This window comes from Odontomachus brunneus, unplaced genomic scaffold (genome assembly GCF_010583005.1).
Source record: "Odontomachus brunneus isolate Ranch 3 - 2012 unplaced genomic scaffold, Obru_v1 Obru_scaffold_159, whole genome shotgun sequence".
NCBI classification, from domain to species: domain Eukaryota; kingdom Metazoa; phylum Arthropoda; class Insecta; order Hymenoptera; family Formicidae; genus Odontomachus; species Odontomachus brunneus.
This window is the reverse complement of record NW_022639609.1, coordinates 103,049-123,591: the sequence shown is the minus strand read 5'-3', so window position 1 is coordinate 123,591 and position 20,543 is coordinate 103,049. Positions and strand designations below refer to the sequence as shown.

General features: G+C 35.3%; 1 protein-coding gene across 1 annotated transcript in view; it reads right to left on the bottom strand.

Annotated features, from left to right (window-relative positions):
* The window catches only part of LOC116850892 (MICOS complex subunit Mic60), a 110,476-nt gene that overhangs the window by 23,549 nt on the left and 66,384 nt on the right, over positions 1-20,543 (bottom strand). The window contains exons 11-13 of the mRNA XM_032829709.1: positions 13,166-13,324; positions 3,602-3,705; positions 3,045-3,232 (exon numbers count right to left, since the gene is read on the bottom strand). Coding sequence (XP_032685600.1) covers positions 3,045-3,232; positions 3,602-3,705; positions 13,166-13,324 — 451 coding nt within the window. The remainder of the gene's footprint in view (positions 1-3,044; positions 3,233-3,601; positions 3,706-13,165; positions 13,325-20,543) is intronic.

The following is a 20,543-nucleotide window of genomic DNA, read 5'->3' as shown; positions in this document are numbered from 1 at the left end:
GCCGTCAAAGAAACACTGATGCAGCTCGAGTGGGAAGTTCTCCCGCACCCAGCGTATTCACCAGACTTAGCTCCTTCGGACTATTACTTGTTCCGGTCGATGCAGCACGGCTTGGTGGATACACACTTCAGAAATTACGAGGATGTGCGAAAATGGATCGACGAATGGATTGCATCAAAAGACCAATCGTTCTATCGTCGCGGAATCTACGCGTTGCCCGAAAGATGGGAAAAATGTATAGCTAGCGAGGGAAAATACTTCGATTAATGTATTTTTTGCTTTTGATGTCGAAATAAGTGAGTTTTTTAAACAAAAAAACCGCAGGAACTAAGTTTACCACCTAATATGTCTAGTTGTAATATAATATTCGTAAAGTATTATTTTCGAGCTATAAAGCATTTTTCTTTCTACTTTTTATTATCATGTTAAAAATGGCAAAAATTTATTGGAACTCCATGATACCTGTTACGAGTTAACGTGCTGATGGTATAAAACTTCGATATCTTATCGCGAATATTCCCCGCACGCGCGTAATCTAACCGGTGAAATAGCGCGAATAATATATCTTTAATTTGTAAACACAGCTTGTGTGCAGCATCAGGCAGCGACGTATTGGTGAGCAAAGATCTACGGGTGGGAACGTAATTTCGTACGTGCCAAGAATGTCTATTTTCTTTCGTAACAGACACTCGATATTCCGCAAGCCCTTGGTGGCCGCCAAAAAGCGCGGCGCGAGAAAACAAGCGAGAAGTGCTTTTAAGTATGTAAAACTATCTCTCTCGTGATCTGAGACGGCGGCTGGAAGTGTCGTTGCCGCCGCCGTCGTCGTCATCGTCGTCGTGGCGATCCCCTTCTTGCACCTCTCGACAGCCATGGTATCACATCTCATTGTACGCTGTTTTCCACTCGTTTGTCGTTATCGTCGCGGCGCGGTTCTCCTCGCCAGACATTCACGGCTTCTCGCGAAGCAGTCAAAGTGTGAGATCGAGCATAAATTTTTCGTGCGAACGAAAACAGATGCCGTCGTTTTCACAGATTCCCGAACGTGAGATTTGCCGAAGATCGCGCTATCTCGTGTCAAAATTTATTCCTCAGCGCGCCTCGCCGCGCGAAGTATTCTATTATCGTGCCGATGAAACTTTGATCACGCGGATTATCCCGCTTGGAGAATTCCGAGCCATCATTTTGGTTCTCCCGCTATGCCGTTTTGGGATATTTAATATTCTCAATTCTATTCAAGTAAAATATCGCGTAGGGATTCACCGTTAAACCTTTTCACAGCACAAATTTGATTGCCTCTTCGAGCGATTAATTAACGTCCGGGAGTTGGGAAATTAATTATTATACAGATTATATTGTCCTCTCGACCGTAATTATGGTGTAATCATGATAAAATGGGAAAACAGGAATGATTTTTCATGCAAAAATAACTCAGAAATGCAAAATAAAATCTGTTCCTGCCTACATTGTTTAAGTCGGCCTATATTTATTATAAATATAGGCCGACTATAGGTTTTATAAATCACTACTTCTATTCGTGTCTGCACAAAAAAAAATTAGTATTCACTTGAAACTAATATACTTAAATTAACAACACCATTGTTTTATATATAAGTAACATATATAATTTTGTTGAAAGAATTTTTAAGTCTTAAATTTCAGCAATGCCTTAATTTTATTTAATATTCTTATTTTATAAAAACTATAATATCATTATTTGGATGATAATCATATCTTCTCTCAACATTTAAAAATATCATAGTCCTAATCCAATATATTGTATTTTCAATTCGTGAAAAATTTTTTTAAATAATAAGAATATATTTTATAAGAATATATTTTTCTTCTTAATGCAATATCTTTACTTTTAATTAAACTAAAAATTATTTTTAAATAATAAAAATATATTTTTCTTCGATGAAATGAATTGATGCAACTTATTTTGTAATCTCACTTTAAGATTTAAATGTAAAAAATAAAGATATTTTCACAACAAGAATGTTCTTTTCTTCTGTATGTGTTTCACAAATTGCACAACATAATAATATGGTAAACCCAACAAAATGCCATTCATTAAACCACGTCGTAATTGAATACACACATATTCAGCAAATAAGCCCGATTGATTTTCACGAAAATGAAATTTTATTCTACGCTTCGACCTATTTTTGCATGAGGAATCATCCCTTTCGCAATTGTGTCAAGATTACAGCCAGCTTCTATAGAAACATCTACTTAACTCGACCTCCGAGTGTTCACTATCGTTGCAATAAAAGCGCCCCGATAATTACAGAGAATGAGAGAATCAGTGTACATGTTCTAATCTTTATTTAGTGTTTCGAAGGATAAGTCCAGGTAAGTCTGGCGTTCCGCGAGAGCGCAAAACCAAAGAGGCGGCCATCGCGAGAAAAACGAAGGGATAAGACGAGAAAATGGCCCGCCAACGGATTTCGCCAAAGGATAACCTGACGAGTAGTAAATGGTGGTGTTCTTTGTCAAAGTGTACGTGGTGGATATTACGGCAGGTGTTTTCGTCTTTCCCGCCACGTTGATGGTCGACTGGATATATTGCACTCTCTCCGGTCCTTAGGGTCTCGTAAGGATAATTTATAGGGTCGCCCGGGCCGCAACGAATGGAGAAAGAGAGAAAAGAGGGCCTTGCGTGACGCGGAAATTGCTGCTCGAGTTAAGAGTACAATAAAAGTGCATTTAATCGGCGACGCGATAAATTCCGCCCGGATGTGTCGAGAGTATCGACGAGTTCGTGTAACATTATTTAATTTCACATTTTTCCTGCTTTGTACGAAGAATTCGTATCAAGTCGCGAAAGTCGCCGGCAAGGAAGTTTTATGCCGAGCGAATAAAACGTGCTTAATTTGACATAATTTTCTGCCTTGAAACAACTGTATTCGTTTTTGCAATCAATCGATGATCGTAAATTCCTCGCCTTACGCCTGATGAACTCGCTTAATCCTCTGGAATTAACTGACCGCGTCCATCAAGGTGATACGGCAGTCTTTAGACATTTACGAGAGAGATCTTACCTGGCACGGTGAAGTATGTCGTATGTATTCAGCGAGTCTACGTCGATTGGTTCGTCTTCGAGCTCGCTCTTCGGAATTGGATTGGCCGTTCTGATGATCAAGAAACTTTGAAGATAGCTAAGAAGATATATAGGCAAGGATGCACCCTCCTCTGGCACCATGGCTAATCTTCTTGCCACCCTCTCCACCTAGCAACACACAATGAGAGAAAGAACTTTCAGAACACAAAACTGTCATTTGTGCGCGGGAATCCTGCCAACTGAGATACAGCCAGCGATTATATGAAGAAGAAAGAAGTTTTGGGGAATAATTTAAGTTTCAATTTATTTAATACAACAAAGAGCGCCATCCGGAAAATCTCTATTTTTCACAAAAACGCTTCAAACTGCGAGATACACAAAACCAAAGCAAATTTTGTGTAAATTCAAAGAATGTATATATCATACACATTTTAACTTGTATACTTTTGGGGACGAGATTATCTTGCGCAAAGTGGATGGAAAAGAATACGTGGGGGCAATGTGATTCCGCGGGGCAGAAGAAAACGGAATAATTACCTTGAGGAATCTTTCGCGCAGAGCATCTTCCGGAAACACTCCTCTCTTGGCTGCCTCTTCGGGAATGCCTCGAATAGCGGCGCACACCAGAGGATCGTCCTTCGCTGCAAAAGAAGCGGAAAGTTGAATCGACGTGAGCACCTATCCGTCCACACACACACGTACACGCATACACGTGCCGCGCGCACTTCATTTATTTGATTAATTAACCACTTGACTGACACGCGCGCCAAAAGTCGCGCGCTTTATGCGAGAAGAAACTCGCCTTACTTCTATACTGGAAATATGTTATTGAATTTAAAAGGTTACTAATCATATGTTTTTGACATCAAGGAATTTTAACATCCGAATTTTATGTCAAAATTAAAGAATTTTCAAACCACGATGCATTATCGTCTGTTTAATACGCACGGAAAATTCTTTCTTTTACATTGATTTGAGAACTAAAATTATACTTTTATAATATTGTTTGTTAAGTCAAATTATAATAAACATTTCTAAAACATATAAACGTAGTTAACCTTTGCGCATTTGCTGGTAATGTGAATCATGACCCCGGAGTATAATCTTAGTTCTCAAATCAATATAAAAGAAAGAATTTTCCGCGCATATTAAACAGACGATAGTGCATCGGGGTTTGAAAATTCTTTAATTTTGACATAAAATTTGGATTCCTTAATGTAGAAAACTAAGATTAGTAACTTTTTAAATTCAATAATATATTTCCAGCATAGAAGTAAGGAGAGTTTCTTCTCGTATAAAGCGCGCGACTTTTGGCGCGCGTGCCAGTCAAGTGGTTAATTGCAACACCAATTAGCGACTCTAGATCCGCTGGTTCGGGCCGACATTTCGAGAGTTTTTACAGTCGGAATTAATCAGTACACGCAGGCACGCGCATACACGCACGCAAATACGTTATTCGCGCGATAACCCAACTTCCGCAATGGCACAATTTGTTTTGCGGCTATCGAATCCACAACGCTTCGGCTACGTTTTTCCCTTATTGCGCGAATCGGTTACCGTACTGTACAAACTGCGTTGCGGGTACACATTTCAATCTGTGGTTTGCGATCGATTATTGCGAATAACATCACACACACACACATACACACACACATACACACACACACACACACACACACACACATATATAGAGACACATACAGATAATAAGCTCTCTCAATAGACTGATGTACACAAACTTTATAACAACTTTAAATATATCAAATCACGCAATTCAACAACGTTGAGCCCCTTATGATCAGATTACAATCATATTTGTCACATCAAGCGCCGCGGTCGCGGCGCGACGCCGAGTACATATCGAACAAAACAACGCGACCGCGTAATAAGCTTATCTGGAGTTTCTGGGTCGATTGGTCTTCCGGTCAAATATCTCAAGCACGAGAACTATAATCGAAAATCTGAAAGTTTCCTTATATAATGTTTAGCACGCACGTAATTTGCACCAAGTTTGATTAAGATTGGTGCAGGCAATACGAAGATCTCGAAATCTCGCTCTCGCTAAAAAGTCCTTTTATTTTCGCGTAGATTCTCAGATTTTTCAAATTCAGATTCACACGTACGCACACACACACACACAAGCGAATGAGTTTGTCCATCAAGCAGCGTTTGCATCGCCAAGCGATTCAGCTTCCAATCACATGTACACGCACGCACACAAGCAATGCGCGTTTGTCCGTCAGATTGCGTTTGTAATATATACAGGGTGATTCAGAAATACTTTTACAAACTTGGGGGGCGGGTTCCTCACACCAAAACAAGAAAAAAACTCCATATAAACATATGACCTTTAATCCTTAGTTTTTCAGTTATTACGCCGTGTGGGAGTATTTGAAAGGGTGCGACAATTCATAATCCGACGAGTGCATGCGTGTATGGAAGCAAGAGGAGGACATTTTAAACATTTATTATGAGTTTCTGAGTTGATGACAGTTTCACTTGCTTATAAGTTGAAAATGTCTAACAGATGTGTAATTATATTCTTCCATTAATAACTGAAAAAATAAGGATTAAAGGTCATATGTTTATATGGAGTCTTTTTTCTTGTTTTGGTGTGAGGAATCCGCCTCCCAAGTTTGTAAAAGTATTTCTGAATCACCCTGTATAGCTGCTGCAATAAGCAGCATGTATCTATAATGATTGTCATCGATTCACAAATTTACGCTAGAGGAAAAGATTTATGATCAACATTTAGATGTACATATCGAGCTGTATTTACAATTTCACGTACATTTTCTTACAGTTTTATATCAATCTGTGCTTGTGACGTTCGCGATCCGCATTGCAAACGTGTAATCTGAATTTGAAATTAATTGGCGAGACAGAAAAGATTTTCGTAGATGAAATATTATAAAAATTTCCGTATAGACTGCATCAATCAGAATGGACGCATATTACGTGCGTAATAAAATCGATCATGTATTTTCTCGCCTAGCATAAACTCATAAATAAAATAGGACAATTTCATCGATAAATTTAATAAAGTTCAATGATTACTACTGTTCCAATATTCACTGCTAGTACTAAAGATCTATAGTTTCTGTCATGTGTACGTATAGAATTTCAATACTGGCAGTGAATATTGGAACGCAGTCTGCGAGTTCACATTAGAGGAAAAGATATATTACTACACGAAGAAAATTTTATAGTAAAATGTGTTACAAATTTATAAATCCAGTCAAAACATATTCTATTACTTCAATTGCCAAAAAAGTTGGAAAAACCATATACTTTACAAATATTAATAAAATACAATTTTAAAAGTTGTAAAAATAGTGAAAAAATATTTATTGTGGAGAAAACTTAGTATAATTGAGAAAAACGAGATAATAACAAAAAATATCTTTATTTTAAAATTATGGTTATTTAAAACTGCTAATAAAAAAACGTTTAAAATCACAAATTTAAAAATTAAAGGTATATCTGTCTGCCTATACGTCAAAGATACGTATAGGCACACAGATATATATAAAATTGTTAGTGTAATTTTCCACAATGGTGAAAGTATAACTAATGGACATTATACAAACGTTGTGCGCAGTAACCACACAAAATGGATTTTAATTAATGATTCCACAATAGAAAAATAAAATTAGCCACGAGACTTCAAAGATGCTTACATTTTCTTTGCTGAAAAAGTAATGTAATAAGATTTGTATCTAAATAATCTATACAAAAAGCAGTGAGATCATAACAAACAGTCTTTACAAAAGAAAAAGAAACACCGACGTATCAAAACAAAACAAAAAGTACATGTTAACTAAATCAAAATGTAGATGTTTTTAATTAATAAATATCAATAATAAGTATTAATAATTGAACGCTGAAATATCCAAGTATTAAATTGAGAAAAACTTAACATCGAGGATCAAAAACTCGACGTGTCCCAATTAATACATCATTCTTCAATATAAATGTTTATAATGCTACTAATAGGGAACTCACTATGGGGAAATCTATATAAATGTTTCATAAATTCAAGACTGTGTGTCGCCGTATATAGGAATGACTTTTCTGTATGAATATATTTATAAGTTTATTTATGAATTTATTAATTGGGGCATGCCGAATTTTTGATCCTCAATGTTAAGTTTTTCTCAATTTGATACTTGGATATTTCAGCGTTTAATTATTAATATTATTAATACTTATCACAATTATTTGTGTAATAAGTACTTACATATACATATTTGGTTTATTATATTGATCTTACTTCTTTTTTTATTATAATTAATTAAAAACATCTATACTTTGATTAAGTTAACATGTATTTTTCGTTTTGTACTTTTTGTTTTGATACGTATTCAGCGTTTTTTTTAAATTTTAGAATGAAAAAGCAGAAATACGAAAGAAATATTTCAAAAATTATCCAAATTTACTCAAAATATCGCATCATATTAAGATAACATGAAAATGAATATCTGAGTGTAACTTTTAGGAAGTTTGTTCTTACATCAATACAACAAAAAATTTACATTATTGCATGATGTAAATTTAATAATTGATTCAGGACTGATTTTCCCAACTTCTTGGTAAGCTAACTAACAGTTAAATCATATGTTTATTTTTGTCTAATTTGAAGGAAAGACAAAGACAGACATGTGATTTAGCTGTTAGATAGCTTGCCAAGGAATTGAAAAAATCGACCTTCAGTAGAATGTATTTATTTTATAAATGTAACTAAAAGTATTGTAAAGTTTCCATCATCAACTGTGTGTATGTGTGACTCACATGGTGATAATCATAGAAATCTATCTAGGTCACTGCAATGAGAACGGTTTTCACACGTTGCAGACGATCTCTCATGTGAGAGAATGATCGTCGGAGACTTTCAGGGATGACCCTTAATCCGCTGAAGCGAGAGGAATTTGGTTGATTTGATCGCGAACAGCGGTTTCAAGACGGCTAACGTCTCTAAGTAGACGACGAGTGGCGCCTATCTCCAAGTCTCGACGGGGGGTATTCGCGTTGGTAATTCAACATTTTAACACGACAGAGCCGGAGACCAGGAAGAATGATTTACACGTGAAGATAGCGCCCCAGTTACTGGCAATTGAATCTTGGCCTTTGCTCGTGCAAAAATCACGTACGTACGTATAGAAAATTTCATGGGATCTAACAGAGATCCAAAATTTCTTCAACATTTTCTCTTATCTTCATTTTACATTAGAATTGAATAAAACATGTTGACTTTCCAAATAATTCTATTATTCAGTAAAATGTGTCAAAGCATTTTAAAAATATTTTATGTTTTATTCTGTTAAATAATTGATATAAAAATTTCCTGTTTAATATCATAAAAATATGCCGACCGATTGAAAAATAGCGTTAGTTACCGCAATATGTTTATATTTGTTTGGATTTCTACACACAGACAGAGAACGATTTATTGAATCAAATAAATGTTTTTTTGAAATAGTCAAAACAAATTATTTGGTTGACACAACAAAAATATTTCTTTGGAACTAAGTCGCAAATAAATATTTTTGTTGCTTCAAACAAAATTTTGTTCAATCAATCAAAAAATTCGTTTGGACTATTCCAAAGAAGCGTTTATTTGATTCAACCAAATCGTTCTCTCTGTGCACAAAGAAGCCACGTTTACGACAAGAATAGGTATCGTAGTGAGAAAACTTAATTAGGGGCGAATTTGAGCACTCTAATCAGAGTCTAAATTGAATCTGGGAAAACCTTGGAAAATTTTTATGCGGGATTGAACGCCGTGCCTTTGACTGGCTGTGGCCAGGGGTTGTGGAAATTGAAATCACAAGGGCGACTCCTCGATAGTGAATTTAAGCGGCGGAAACGGCGGAAAAAGCACGCCCACACACATACACGCGAAACGAACGAGCACGTGGGCCAAAAGCCCTCGACAAAAAATTTATAGACACTTCGAGCAATTAACTTCGAACTCGACTAGGTAGGTAGATAGGTAGGTAGGTGAATGGCGAGGAGGAGGCGGGCATAATTAATGAACACGAACGGGGCACTTCATCAGGCTGACACGGGCTCTTTGAAATGCCCACCGTGCGGAGCCTTTATGAACGTTCGCTTCCGATTAAGTCATAAATCTTCAACGGGGTTCTCTTTCGCCGTGGCGAGCAGTCGCGCCTCTATCCGCGCTGCTCTCGCGGTGCCCTCGGCATGGCCCACATACACACATGCACTCGGTTCGAGAGAGACCCCCTCGTTTCTATTGTTCTGGGCTTTCATACCGCTTCGGAACGAAGGTGGTACCCGCGCAGGAGAACACGCGCGAATTGCTGGGACCTGTGACGGCTGCGACGGTAACGGAGGGCGACCAAGCGCGATTAAAACGCGTGTGGAACTCGTTTCCGAGCTGAAAAACCGCTGCACGCCGGAACAATGCTCCCACGGACTTAGCCGTCGCTGAAAATCAGATTACAGGCGGGGGTGGTCGCATCACTGCGCTCTCCGCATAGAAACTTCTCAAGAATAAGGCATAGATCTCGATCAGAATGCCCAAATTTGCCCTACGGTTAATTATCCTACGATACCGCAATGGAAGTTTCTCTATTCTTACTCCAAATATAAGTTCTCTAATTAGAGTTGAAACAAAAATGCTACGGAAATTTGCGCTTTTTTCAGTTGGCAACGTCGATAGATTTTTTATAGTATCAAGGAGGAAGTTCCATTTTTATATCAAGTATTGTGTCCATTCAATAGAATTAAAAATGGAGAAAAAATATTTTTGATACACGTTTGGTATTTTACTGACTAATAAAATTACATGGAAAGTTAATACAAGTTTTTGTTCAACGTAAAGTAAATAATGTAAAATAAGGAACTTTTCCTAAATAATTATTCTTCACGAAACTTCGAATTTTTCACTTAGAATCGCATTTTAAATATTATGCTTCTAATCAAAATACATAATTATCTTAAGGAATCGGACTAGATTTTGAGAAATTTTTTCTATGCTGGTAACGTTGGTAAATTTTTATAGTATCAAAGGTTTGGTATTTTTGTGATGATGAATAGAATAAATATGAATGGAATAAAAAATTATAAATAGGATAAAAAATTAAAGTCTATTATTTATTTTTCATCACAGCTGAAATATGATCAACAGAATAAAAAGATTAAGAAAATAAAATAAAATAAAGATTTTATTTTAATATTTTATTTTTATTTTATAGAAAATAAAATAAAATATTTTTACAATACTTCGATATTTTACTGAATAATACAATTATTTAGGAAATTAACATATCAAAAGAAGTATTGGAAAAATGTTGAGTTTTTCCTAGAATTACGTGTTTGAAACATTATACTTCTAACCAGAATACATAATTATTTTAGGAAGTCAGACTAGATCCTAAGAAATTTTCTTACTGATAACGTTGCTATACTTCTGTGGTATCAAATAAGAAATCCAACTTTTATATCAAAATTATTATATTCAGTAGAATAGAATATTTTTCTTTATTTTTTACAACACTTTTTAGTATTTTACTGAATAATAAAATTATTTGAGAAGTCAAGATATGTTCCGTTCAATTCTAATATAAAATAAAGATCAGAAAAAAATATTGAGAAAACCTTGATCTTTTCACTTTGAATCGCATGTCGATTTGTCAAATTACACTTTTAAGTACAAATATCATAATTATTTTGGAGAATTATATTGGACCTAATGGTGTGATTGCAAGAGATTTTTTATGTGGCTAACTTTGATATATTTTTATAGTATCAGAAGATATATATAATAATTAGTACAAAATGGGATTCCCCTGAGTTCTATTTTGTACTAACTATTGTATTCAATGGAATAAAAAATAAAGAGAATAAAATATTTTTATACATTTTCTTGAATTTTAATGTAAAATGAAGACTGAAACCCAATTAAAACCAAAGAAATTTTTTATTCAAGATTCGGGAAAATTAACTTATGTCACGATGACGACATCAGTGTGTTACTAAAGTAATCGATGGTGTCTAGATCGCGGAGGTGCGTGATACGAAGACACTCGGCCGCGATAATGTACGTTCAAGGAAGGAGTATCGAAGTAGGAGCGATACCAGGTGAAATATGAAGCTCGGCTTTTACGTCCGAACGCTATTGTTGCGCAGCGCGGGGCCCTGAAAGCGCGTTTCAATTTGTACACGTGTGAAATGCCCGTTGTATCGCGTCGAAAAAAAGGAAAAAAAATAGAGGAAAAGAGCAAAAATTTGCAGAAGCGAAACGAGAACATTTTTTCGCGAATTATACACTTTTTAATGCCGAGGCGCGAAATAATAAACGGTGATAAACGTCAGGCTGAAATTTAAATAAATCGCGCAGTGCCGTGTGGAAAGAAAAAAAAGAGAAGGGAGAATGTCAAAAAAGTGTTACGTTTCCATCTATCTAAGTACGGGCTGTTAATTTAATGCGTTTCGGTGGAACAGTAATTAAATATAACACGTAAGCTTCCACACACGAACACACAAACGATGCGCGTTGCAGGCTTAATTAACTCGGCCTGCCCTCTATATTAACCAGCTTTGTCTTCGAAAAACGCGTGCAATAATGGCACACAGTGGCAGGTTAATATTAATTACGAGCGACTGCACTGCGCGGTGTCTTCGGCCACGAGCGTAAAGACCCGCGATGCATTCCGTAGGCGAAGTTTCCGCGCGCTACTTTGAAAGTTATTCACTATATTTTCAAACGCGAACCACGAGCTGCCGTGCGAAATTACTTTAAAAGTACATCGCGCTGCTACTTCTTCGCTTCGAGAGGGAGAGAGAGAGAGAGAGAGCGTTGCGGAATGCTTGTACGTGCACGTAAATAAAAAGCTTAGCAGCTCAAATAAGATCTGTTTCTCGCTACGAATTACGCATTTGTATCATTTATTTTTAATTTTATTTTTATTATTATTATCGTTACACTTCTAAACTGACTCTACTTAGACTCCCCAAACAGAGATCATCATTTTCTTAAGAAATCGAATAGAACTCTAATTAGATTACACGAAATTTTCTATGTAGCTAAAAGTTTCGCACGTATCAAATTTAAAATACATACGTGTATAATCAAAATAAAATTCAATCAAAGTATACACGTAAATGTATATTTACATTTTCAAACTATTTATAATTATTAATTAAATACTCAAAGTGTTTCATATTTCTTGTTCAATTTTAATATAAAAATAAAACAAAAAAATGTTTGAAGAAACATTTGATAGTTCAAATGAGATCTGTTTCCCGCTTTAAAATGCGCGTTTGAAACATTATACTTATGAATCGACTCTGCGTAGATCCTCCAATCAGAGTTTATAGTTTTTGTAAGAAATCGAATTGAATACTAATTAGATAGCAAGAAAATTTCTACACTGAGAGAAAAATTACTTTAAAATCAACAAATATTTCTTTGATGGATGCCATTAACATATTTATTTAAATCTAAATTCTCTTTATTTAAACCAAATATTGTTTATTTAAATCAGGTAGACAATATTTGACTTAAATAAAGAGAATTTAGATTTAAATAAATATGTTAATGGCACCCATGAAAGAAATATTTGTTGATTTTAAGGTAATTTTTCCCTCAGTGTATGTGGCTAAAAGTTTCGCGCATATCACACTTAAAATACATACGATCAAAATCAAAGTCAAGTATGTACGTAAATATTTACAATTTCAATATATTTATAACTATTAATTTTTTATTAATATTCAATATATCAATATCAATATATCAATACTCAATAATTATTAATACTCGAAGTATTTTATATCCCGTTCAATTCTAATATAAAAATAAAGCTAGAGAAGATCGTTAGGAAAACATTTAGCAGCTCAAATGATATGTTTCTCGTTTTGAATTGTTTATAACGTTACATTCTTAAACCGATTCTGCGTAAATTTCTCAACTAAAGTTTATAATTTTTTTAGCAATTTGGAGATTGGATTTCAATTAAATACCACGAAATTTTCTACGTAGCTAAAAGTTCTACGCGTTTCTACGCGCTTAAAGTTATCAAACTTAAAACACGTACGCATACGATCAAAGTCAAACTCAATCGAGATACTCACATGCCGCCTTGGAAACTGCATTAATTTCAGGTTCTAATGGTCTGATTACTTTGTCCGTAGGTGTACTCGGCGGTCCAATTTTCACCGCCCGAGACAGAGCTTGACAGGCTGACCAGAGGATCTGCACGTTCGATAGACCCTTTTCCTCCTCCATGCGGGCTGAAACAAAAATATTTTCACCCAAATTTATCGAACGTTCCAGTGGTATCATCTTTCGGCCAGATGTTGGGGGAAAAATGGTCTGGTTTATTAAAAATTTAAATAGACCTGTTAATAGTTCAGGGAAAAAATTTACACACTCGCGCCGCCAAGAGCAGAGTTTTCGTTTCTTCTCATTAAAATAACTTTGCATTCGCGCGATCATAAATTACCCAGAGGGAGATAAGTAAAATGCCTCTGCATTCCGACGCTATTTCGCGCTGAAAACTTAAATAGCGTAATAAAATTCTGAGTAAGAGCAAAGCTCGACAATATTTTCGCCCGTGATACGCGCGTGTCGCTGTTAATATATGCGATAAACTATATTAATTGTCGCTATGCATCACAACATCGTTGAGTTTTAACTTTCGAGTTAAAAAAAAAAAGAACAAAAAAGGAACATGCACACAATCGTCGCTCAGAGAGCGACTAATAAAATTCGCTCGTCTAATTTAATTTGCGCCAACGTACTGGACGAAGCATCTCGATCGTTAGGGAATCCACCAGGGTGTCCCTGTCATGTCACAGCAACGTGACAAACATTTTGCGCACATTTCGTGACGCGGGCAAATTTTTCGATGACAACGTTCGCCGGGAAAATCCCGTCGTGTCGGTATACGTAAATCATGGAAATCCTATTCGAGTTGTGCGCGCGCCCGTTCTGACTATCCGCGAGTGTGCGTGCGTGCGAGTTATTCATAATTTATAAACAAAGCATGTCTACAAGCAAAGATAAAACTAGCGCGCAAACCCTGTAATCCGCAATTGTTTGGATTAAGTACTCAACATGTTGCTGAATTACGTGATTTAGCATATTTTGAATATCAAGTTTATGTATATCAATCTATCAAGGAGATTGTCATGATTATCACGATGTGAGACAATCGAAATTTTAAATATCTTTTAATTACATTTATGAAATAAATATACTCTGTACTGATTTAAGGGGTTAGGCCACAGTAGAATTTTAAAGAATTCGAAATTTTTCTTTGCTTAAATAATACTTTAAGGTCTTAGAAATAAGATACAAAATGTTTCATAGGTAGGAAAAGTTTTGTAACAGCTTATTAAGAGGATTATGCCGAGACGCCTCCCAGCGTGCCTTGAGCGCCTTTGACGAGTCAAACATTATTATGCTTGTACTTTTAGGGATAATAAAGGGATTCGTTACCGACTAGTTGAAAGAAATTTTAGTAGTTTTCTGTACCCATAGAAGACACAAGAAAATATATTTCGTGTATAGCAGGGCTTGAAACGGTTTGCCAATTTCGGCTCTGAAATCTGTGTCTAGCGGCAAACATGTCCTCGACATGGTCAGCAATATTGCTGTGTATATCTACAACGATGGCTTAACTAGTATTATGAGGATTATGGAAGTGTTGGGCATCACAATTGGGACCAATTGCTATAATTTCTGCACGAAGGTCGACGAATGACGAATAGCAGCTGCGGAACGATCGCTGACTCCAGCTGCAAAAGAGGCTCGATTATCTCTAAAATCGTTCAGAAAGGAAGAAGAGGAGAAGAATTTAAATTCAGAAGGGTAATTGTATGATCCAGGCATCGCAGACTGAAGGTAAATAAAAAATTCCTATATTTAAACACTAATTGAAACTTAAAACACGTTTTCTCGAAACCGTATTTTTCAAATCGGGCGAAAGAATAACTCGGTCAAATCTTTACAGATTCACTTGAAATTTTAACTGCAGCTTTAAAACGATATTTTACAGAAGTACGTACGTAATTTTAATTTCATTGCAAACTTTTTTTGTTATAAACAATTTTCTCGTCATTTTTTTGTGTTTTGAAAATATCAATTAAATAATAGGAAAAAGGGCTAATTCGAGTTCAAGCACAGAATTAATAGTGCTATGTACCATATGGGTAAAACCTTCCTTGTGTTAGGAAATAGAGCAATATTTATTGAACATGAATACTCAATATAAATAATCAAACGTTTCGGTTCAATTATGAACCCTCTTCAGTGATATAAAAAAACTCAAGGTTTACAAAACAAACGCGTTACAAGTAAAAGAATTAATTAAAAACCTTAATAAAATGACATGAATGTTATTCGCAGTATTATAGCTGACAAGACCGTTACCCGACTAATATTAAGAAGTTCAAATTAATACTAGGAAGTAGCCGTCATAACTATAAAAAAACCATAAAATAAAATAAAAATAGGTAAGATTAAAATATAATAAATAATTAAAACGGTGAATATAAATTACCTTTGTTGAGCTCGGCTAAAAGTGAAACGATCCTGTCAACGATAACATCGCCACGTCTAAGTAAAAGAGATAATAAATTTATATACACGAGCATTAACATTGCGGCGACGACTCTTGGAAGAGAAGGAAACAAACAAAGTTTTATTTTCATAATAAGCCGCAGTGGCTGTTGCCCAAATATTCTGTGTCCTTTTGAGAGTTAAGTCCATGCTTTTGAAATTTAATGTAAATCATTTCTGATATCAGGCGTTTCAAGTAATAACGTTCCTCATGCAAAACTTTGGCTTGATCCCAATTGAAATCATGGTTTTTCCTCAAACGGTTCTTGTATGGCCGTTAACTCAACTATAGAACTCCTTGGTATTCTCCTATGCTCAGCAATGCGCGTAGAGAGTCTTCTACTGGTTTGACCAACATACGACGCCTCACTACTACTGCATTGCAATTTATATACAACGTTATTATGGAAACCAGGAGGCAACCTGTCTTTATGCACACGAATCATTCCTAATAATTTATTATTGCAAGAATAAGCAATATTTGTCAAATTATTTTTAAAAAACTCTGCCAGTCTGTTCGAAACCACACCAAAAAACGGTATGGTAAAATATTTTTTATCATAATCAGATGCTGTCAAATTTAAAGATTGATCGAATTGCTTTTGCGCGGCGGATTTAAATCTCTTCTGCCGCTCTCGTACCGGTAAAATTGCATCTCTTCTCGTTATTATTCGCAATGCACGTAGCATCTGTGATGAGAAGTATCGTTCTCTTTTCGAGAAAGATAGGGAGGTAGAGGTCTAGATTTAAAAAATTTTTGGATTTTTGTTCTAGGTAAAAAATTATGGGAGAAACCCTTTCGCTTGTGTGACGATGTTAAAATGGAAGGCCTCTACAAGCGAATGCGTATCGTCGCCACTTTTTATTAAAAAAAAGAAAATTAATATTTAAATAGTAAAAAATAGGCAATTAAATGATTCATTTGAATTTGCCTAACCCCTTAATTATTTAATTATTTATATACAATTTACATTGCACAATAATATAAATTTCTTATTGTATTAATGCAGCAAGAAATTTTCTAAAAGTTACACTCAAATTTCATATTACATTTAATATAATATATTATTTTAAGCAAATTTGGATAATTCTTTTCGTATTTCTATTTCGCCATTTTATGTAATAAATATGAATGTAATCTGATTAGTCATAAGAGACTTAACACGTTGCGAATTACGTGATTTAACATAATTTAAGTTGCTGTCAAGTTTACGTATATCAATCTATCGAGGTGACTGTCATGATTATCATAACGTGAGACAATCAATGATAGAAACTTTAAATTTCTTTTAATTACATTTATAAGGAAAATATCTATACTAAATTAATTATTAAATTTACATCATACAATAATATATTATACATTTTTATTAATGGAGCAACAAATTTTCTAAAAGTTACACGCAAGTTTTCATATTGCATTTAACATAACATATTATTTGGGGCAAAGTTTAATCATTTTTCTCGTATCTCTTTCATATTTCTATTTCGCTATTCTATATGATAAATATGAGTGCAATGAGATCTCTCATAGGAAGTTAACGTTGTTGAATTGTATGATTTAATACAGTATGACAAATTGCTGTAAAGTTTACTTACTCTTCCAGTGTATCGGGGCAGGACTCTGCAGGAATAATCTCGCGATCGTGGAGGAATAAACAATCGCTGTGCAAGCGACTTTTGCAGTCGACATGATCGGATTAAAAGTGCGTTCGGCGGACAAACATCGTTACATTGCCGTAAATACTTCCGCAGGTTACCCAGCGCAGCACGTGCATAAAAATATCGTTTTAATACACCACGCGTGCATGCGCGCGCGTGAAAAACGAGATAATGAAAAAGATAACGCGATAGCGTTTTCGATTTTCGCAGTTATTTGTTCCGTCGTAATTAATGGAGCGATTGTTGAACAAATTATCCTCGGGAAATAAATCGAAACTTAATCGGCGCTTGCACACCGGACTGCCCTCCCTCCCTCTCTCCCTCCCACCCCCTCAACGCGGCTAATCATCAGGGTGCCGCGGCGGAATTCGCGATTGATGAACAGCAAAGCTGACACAAGCGAGAAAGATGTTCCGCAGCGGCCGCGTTAACGCCTCGGCGAGATCTACATTAGCGCTCAAAAATCTTTTGACAGTCAGTTTTCCTGATTAATTTTCCAACAGTGCTATTATCGGTTCAGTTATTCGTTGACCTTTGTACAATACGGACGTACTTTTCGTTATAACTCGGATTCATCTCCAGATTTAAGTAAGAAATACTTTATTTACAAATAATATTTGTGATTGATAGATCAAAAGTCTTTTTACACATTTATTTACCGCAAGTAATTATCTCTTAAACATATACGTGTCAATATTATACTTGTTTTAGATAGTATAAGTTAGTTATGACTAAAAGGCAACGAAAAAAATATTCTATTGACTTTAAGGAGGCTGTAATACATGCTCTGAAAGAGGGACGCAATCAGAAGTTGCCTGTTTTGGTATATCTCGGCAGTTAGTGAGTGTCTAGAATTATCGACAACAAGTTCAAGATCATGTAAATAATAAGCCTCGTCAAGGACGGCCTCGGAAAACATCTGTAAGAGTCGACAGAATTATCAAAATGACATCAGTCGCTGATCCGCGCAAATCTACGCAGCACATTACTCGTTAATTACAACAAGATCATGGATTCATGTTTCAACTGTAAAACGTCGACTTAAGGACCACGGTTTACTAGGTGGCCGTCCTAGCAAGAAACGTTTCATCAGTGTGCGAAATAGGAAGGCTAGGATTGAGTTTGCAAATACGCATCGTAACTGGACAGTTAAAGATTGGTCTAAAGTGTTATGGAGCGATGAAAGTAAATTCAACCTGGTATCTTCTGATGGCATAAAATATGTTCGTCGCCCCAAAAATGAAAGAAATAACCCACGGTATCAAGTACCTACTGTAAAACATGGTGGGGGACATGTCATGGTTTGGGGGTGTTTCTCCGCTAAGGGCACCGGTCCCTTATTCCGTGTAGAAGGTACAATGGATCGATTCATTTATCAGGATATCTTAGAAAAACAAATGTTACCTTATGCCAAGAAACATATGCCACGAAAATGGATATTCCAGCAGAATAACGACCCGAAACACCGATCTAAACTAATCGAAAAGTATTTTTTAAAGAAAAAGATCAATATTTTGAAGTGGCCTAGTCAAAGTCCTGATTTGAATCCGATTGAACATTTATGGGAAGAATTAGACAGACGTGTTAGAACACAGAATTACTCTAATCAGGACGATTTTTTCTGCACTTTGCAAAATGAGTGGACGAAAATTCCCCAAAACAGTATAATAAAACTTATCGAGTCTATGCCTAGAAGACGTGAAGCTGTGTTATCGGCAAAAGGATATGCAACTAAATATTAGTGTTCACTGATATCGTAACAATGTGTTTAACAAATGTTTGTCACTTTATTTAAAAACATATTACTACATAGTCGTTAAACACTAACATGTCAAATCACTTATGAACCATGATAAAGTGAAGTTTTGTTTATGTTATATTCGTTTAGTAATTGATAAAAGTTAATTTTGTTGTTAACATGTGATATTATGTGCAAAGTTTATATTATAAAGGTTAATACATATATATTATTATTATTAATAAAATATTTTACAAAACACTATTTGTCAAAAGACTTTTGAGCGCTACTGTAGCCGGCTCCACGCGGTCGTCAACTTGTGATTTATTATGCGTATCAATCCACATCAGGCTTACCGAGTGATCTTGTCTAGAGAAAATTACTTCGCACGGAGGCCAGAGATTTTTCGCGCCGCTTCCTCCCGTTACTTTCGGCCCGTTTTCTCCGTATTTCCTTTCGGCGCGACGTCGCATGCGCGCATTCTCCGAGTCAGAGAGAAAGAGAGAGAAAGGGAAAGAGGGAGAAAGGGAGAGGAAGGGAGAAAAATGGAAAGAGAGAAAGAGAAAAAGAAAGAAAAAGAGACTCTGCACGCGGAAGTTTTCAGTCTCGATTTCAAGCGGGAGTTTACGCGTAAAAAGCTATAATACTCTACATCCACACGCAGAAAAATATCATTCTATTTCTAACAGAAGCAATTATTCAGTTTACCCTCTTTCTGCTACGTAATAATTATCTTCGTCAAAAAAATATTTTCTTGATAATACTCTAAAAATATACTCATGAAAAAATTTCAGAAAAGCTCATTATCATGTAAAAAAGTTTATTCTCTCTAAAAGAACAATTTTATTGAAGAGAATTTTTATTAGCGGCATTATAGTAGAGCTTTATTATAAGGAAAAAGTTTCCTGATTATAATTTATAATTATTTCACAGTCTAATTACCTTTATAAAATTTTAACCTTTATAACATTTTAACCTTTATTAAATTTTAACCTTTATTAAATTTTAATCTTTATTAAATTTTATTATTTACTCCGTATAATAATATTAAATTTTAACTTTTATTAAATTTTAACCTTTATTAAATTTTATTATTTACTCCGTATAATAATATGTAGCTGTAAGAGTATCAGTATGCCTAAAGTTATCAAACTTAACATAAAAAAATAAACGAGAAATTAAAATTTTCGGGAGATGGTTGACATAACAATAATATGCAACTTTACATAAGAACGTCTAATACGTCTAAAGCTGTTAAACATTATATAAAAAATAAGCGAAAAATTCGTGGGGGAGAGAAGGAGGAGGTTGTGTGCAACCTTCTATATTCACTGTAAAATTAATCCTGAACTGTTCATAACCATGTCACTCCGCATAGAGAGTAGATATTCGTTAAAAAAAAATTCCTCATTAACGTCTCCCAGGATTAGCGACGCAATTAAAGTCAATTTACATTGGCGTCTGGGCGAACGCGAGAAAGCAAATTA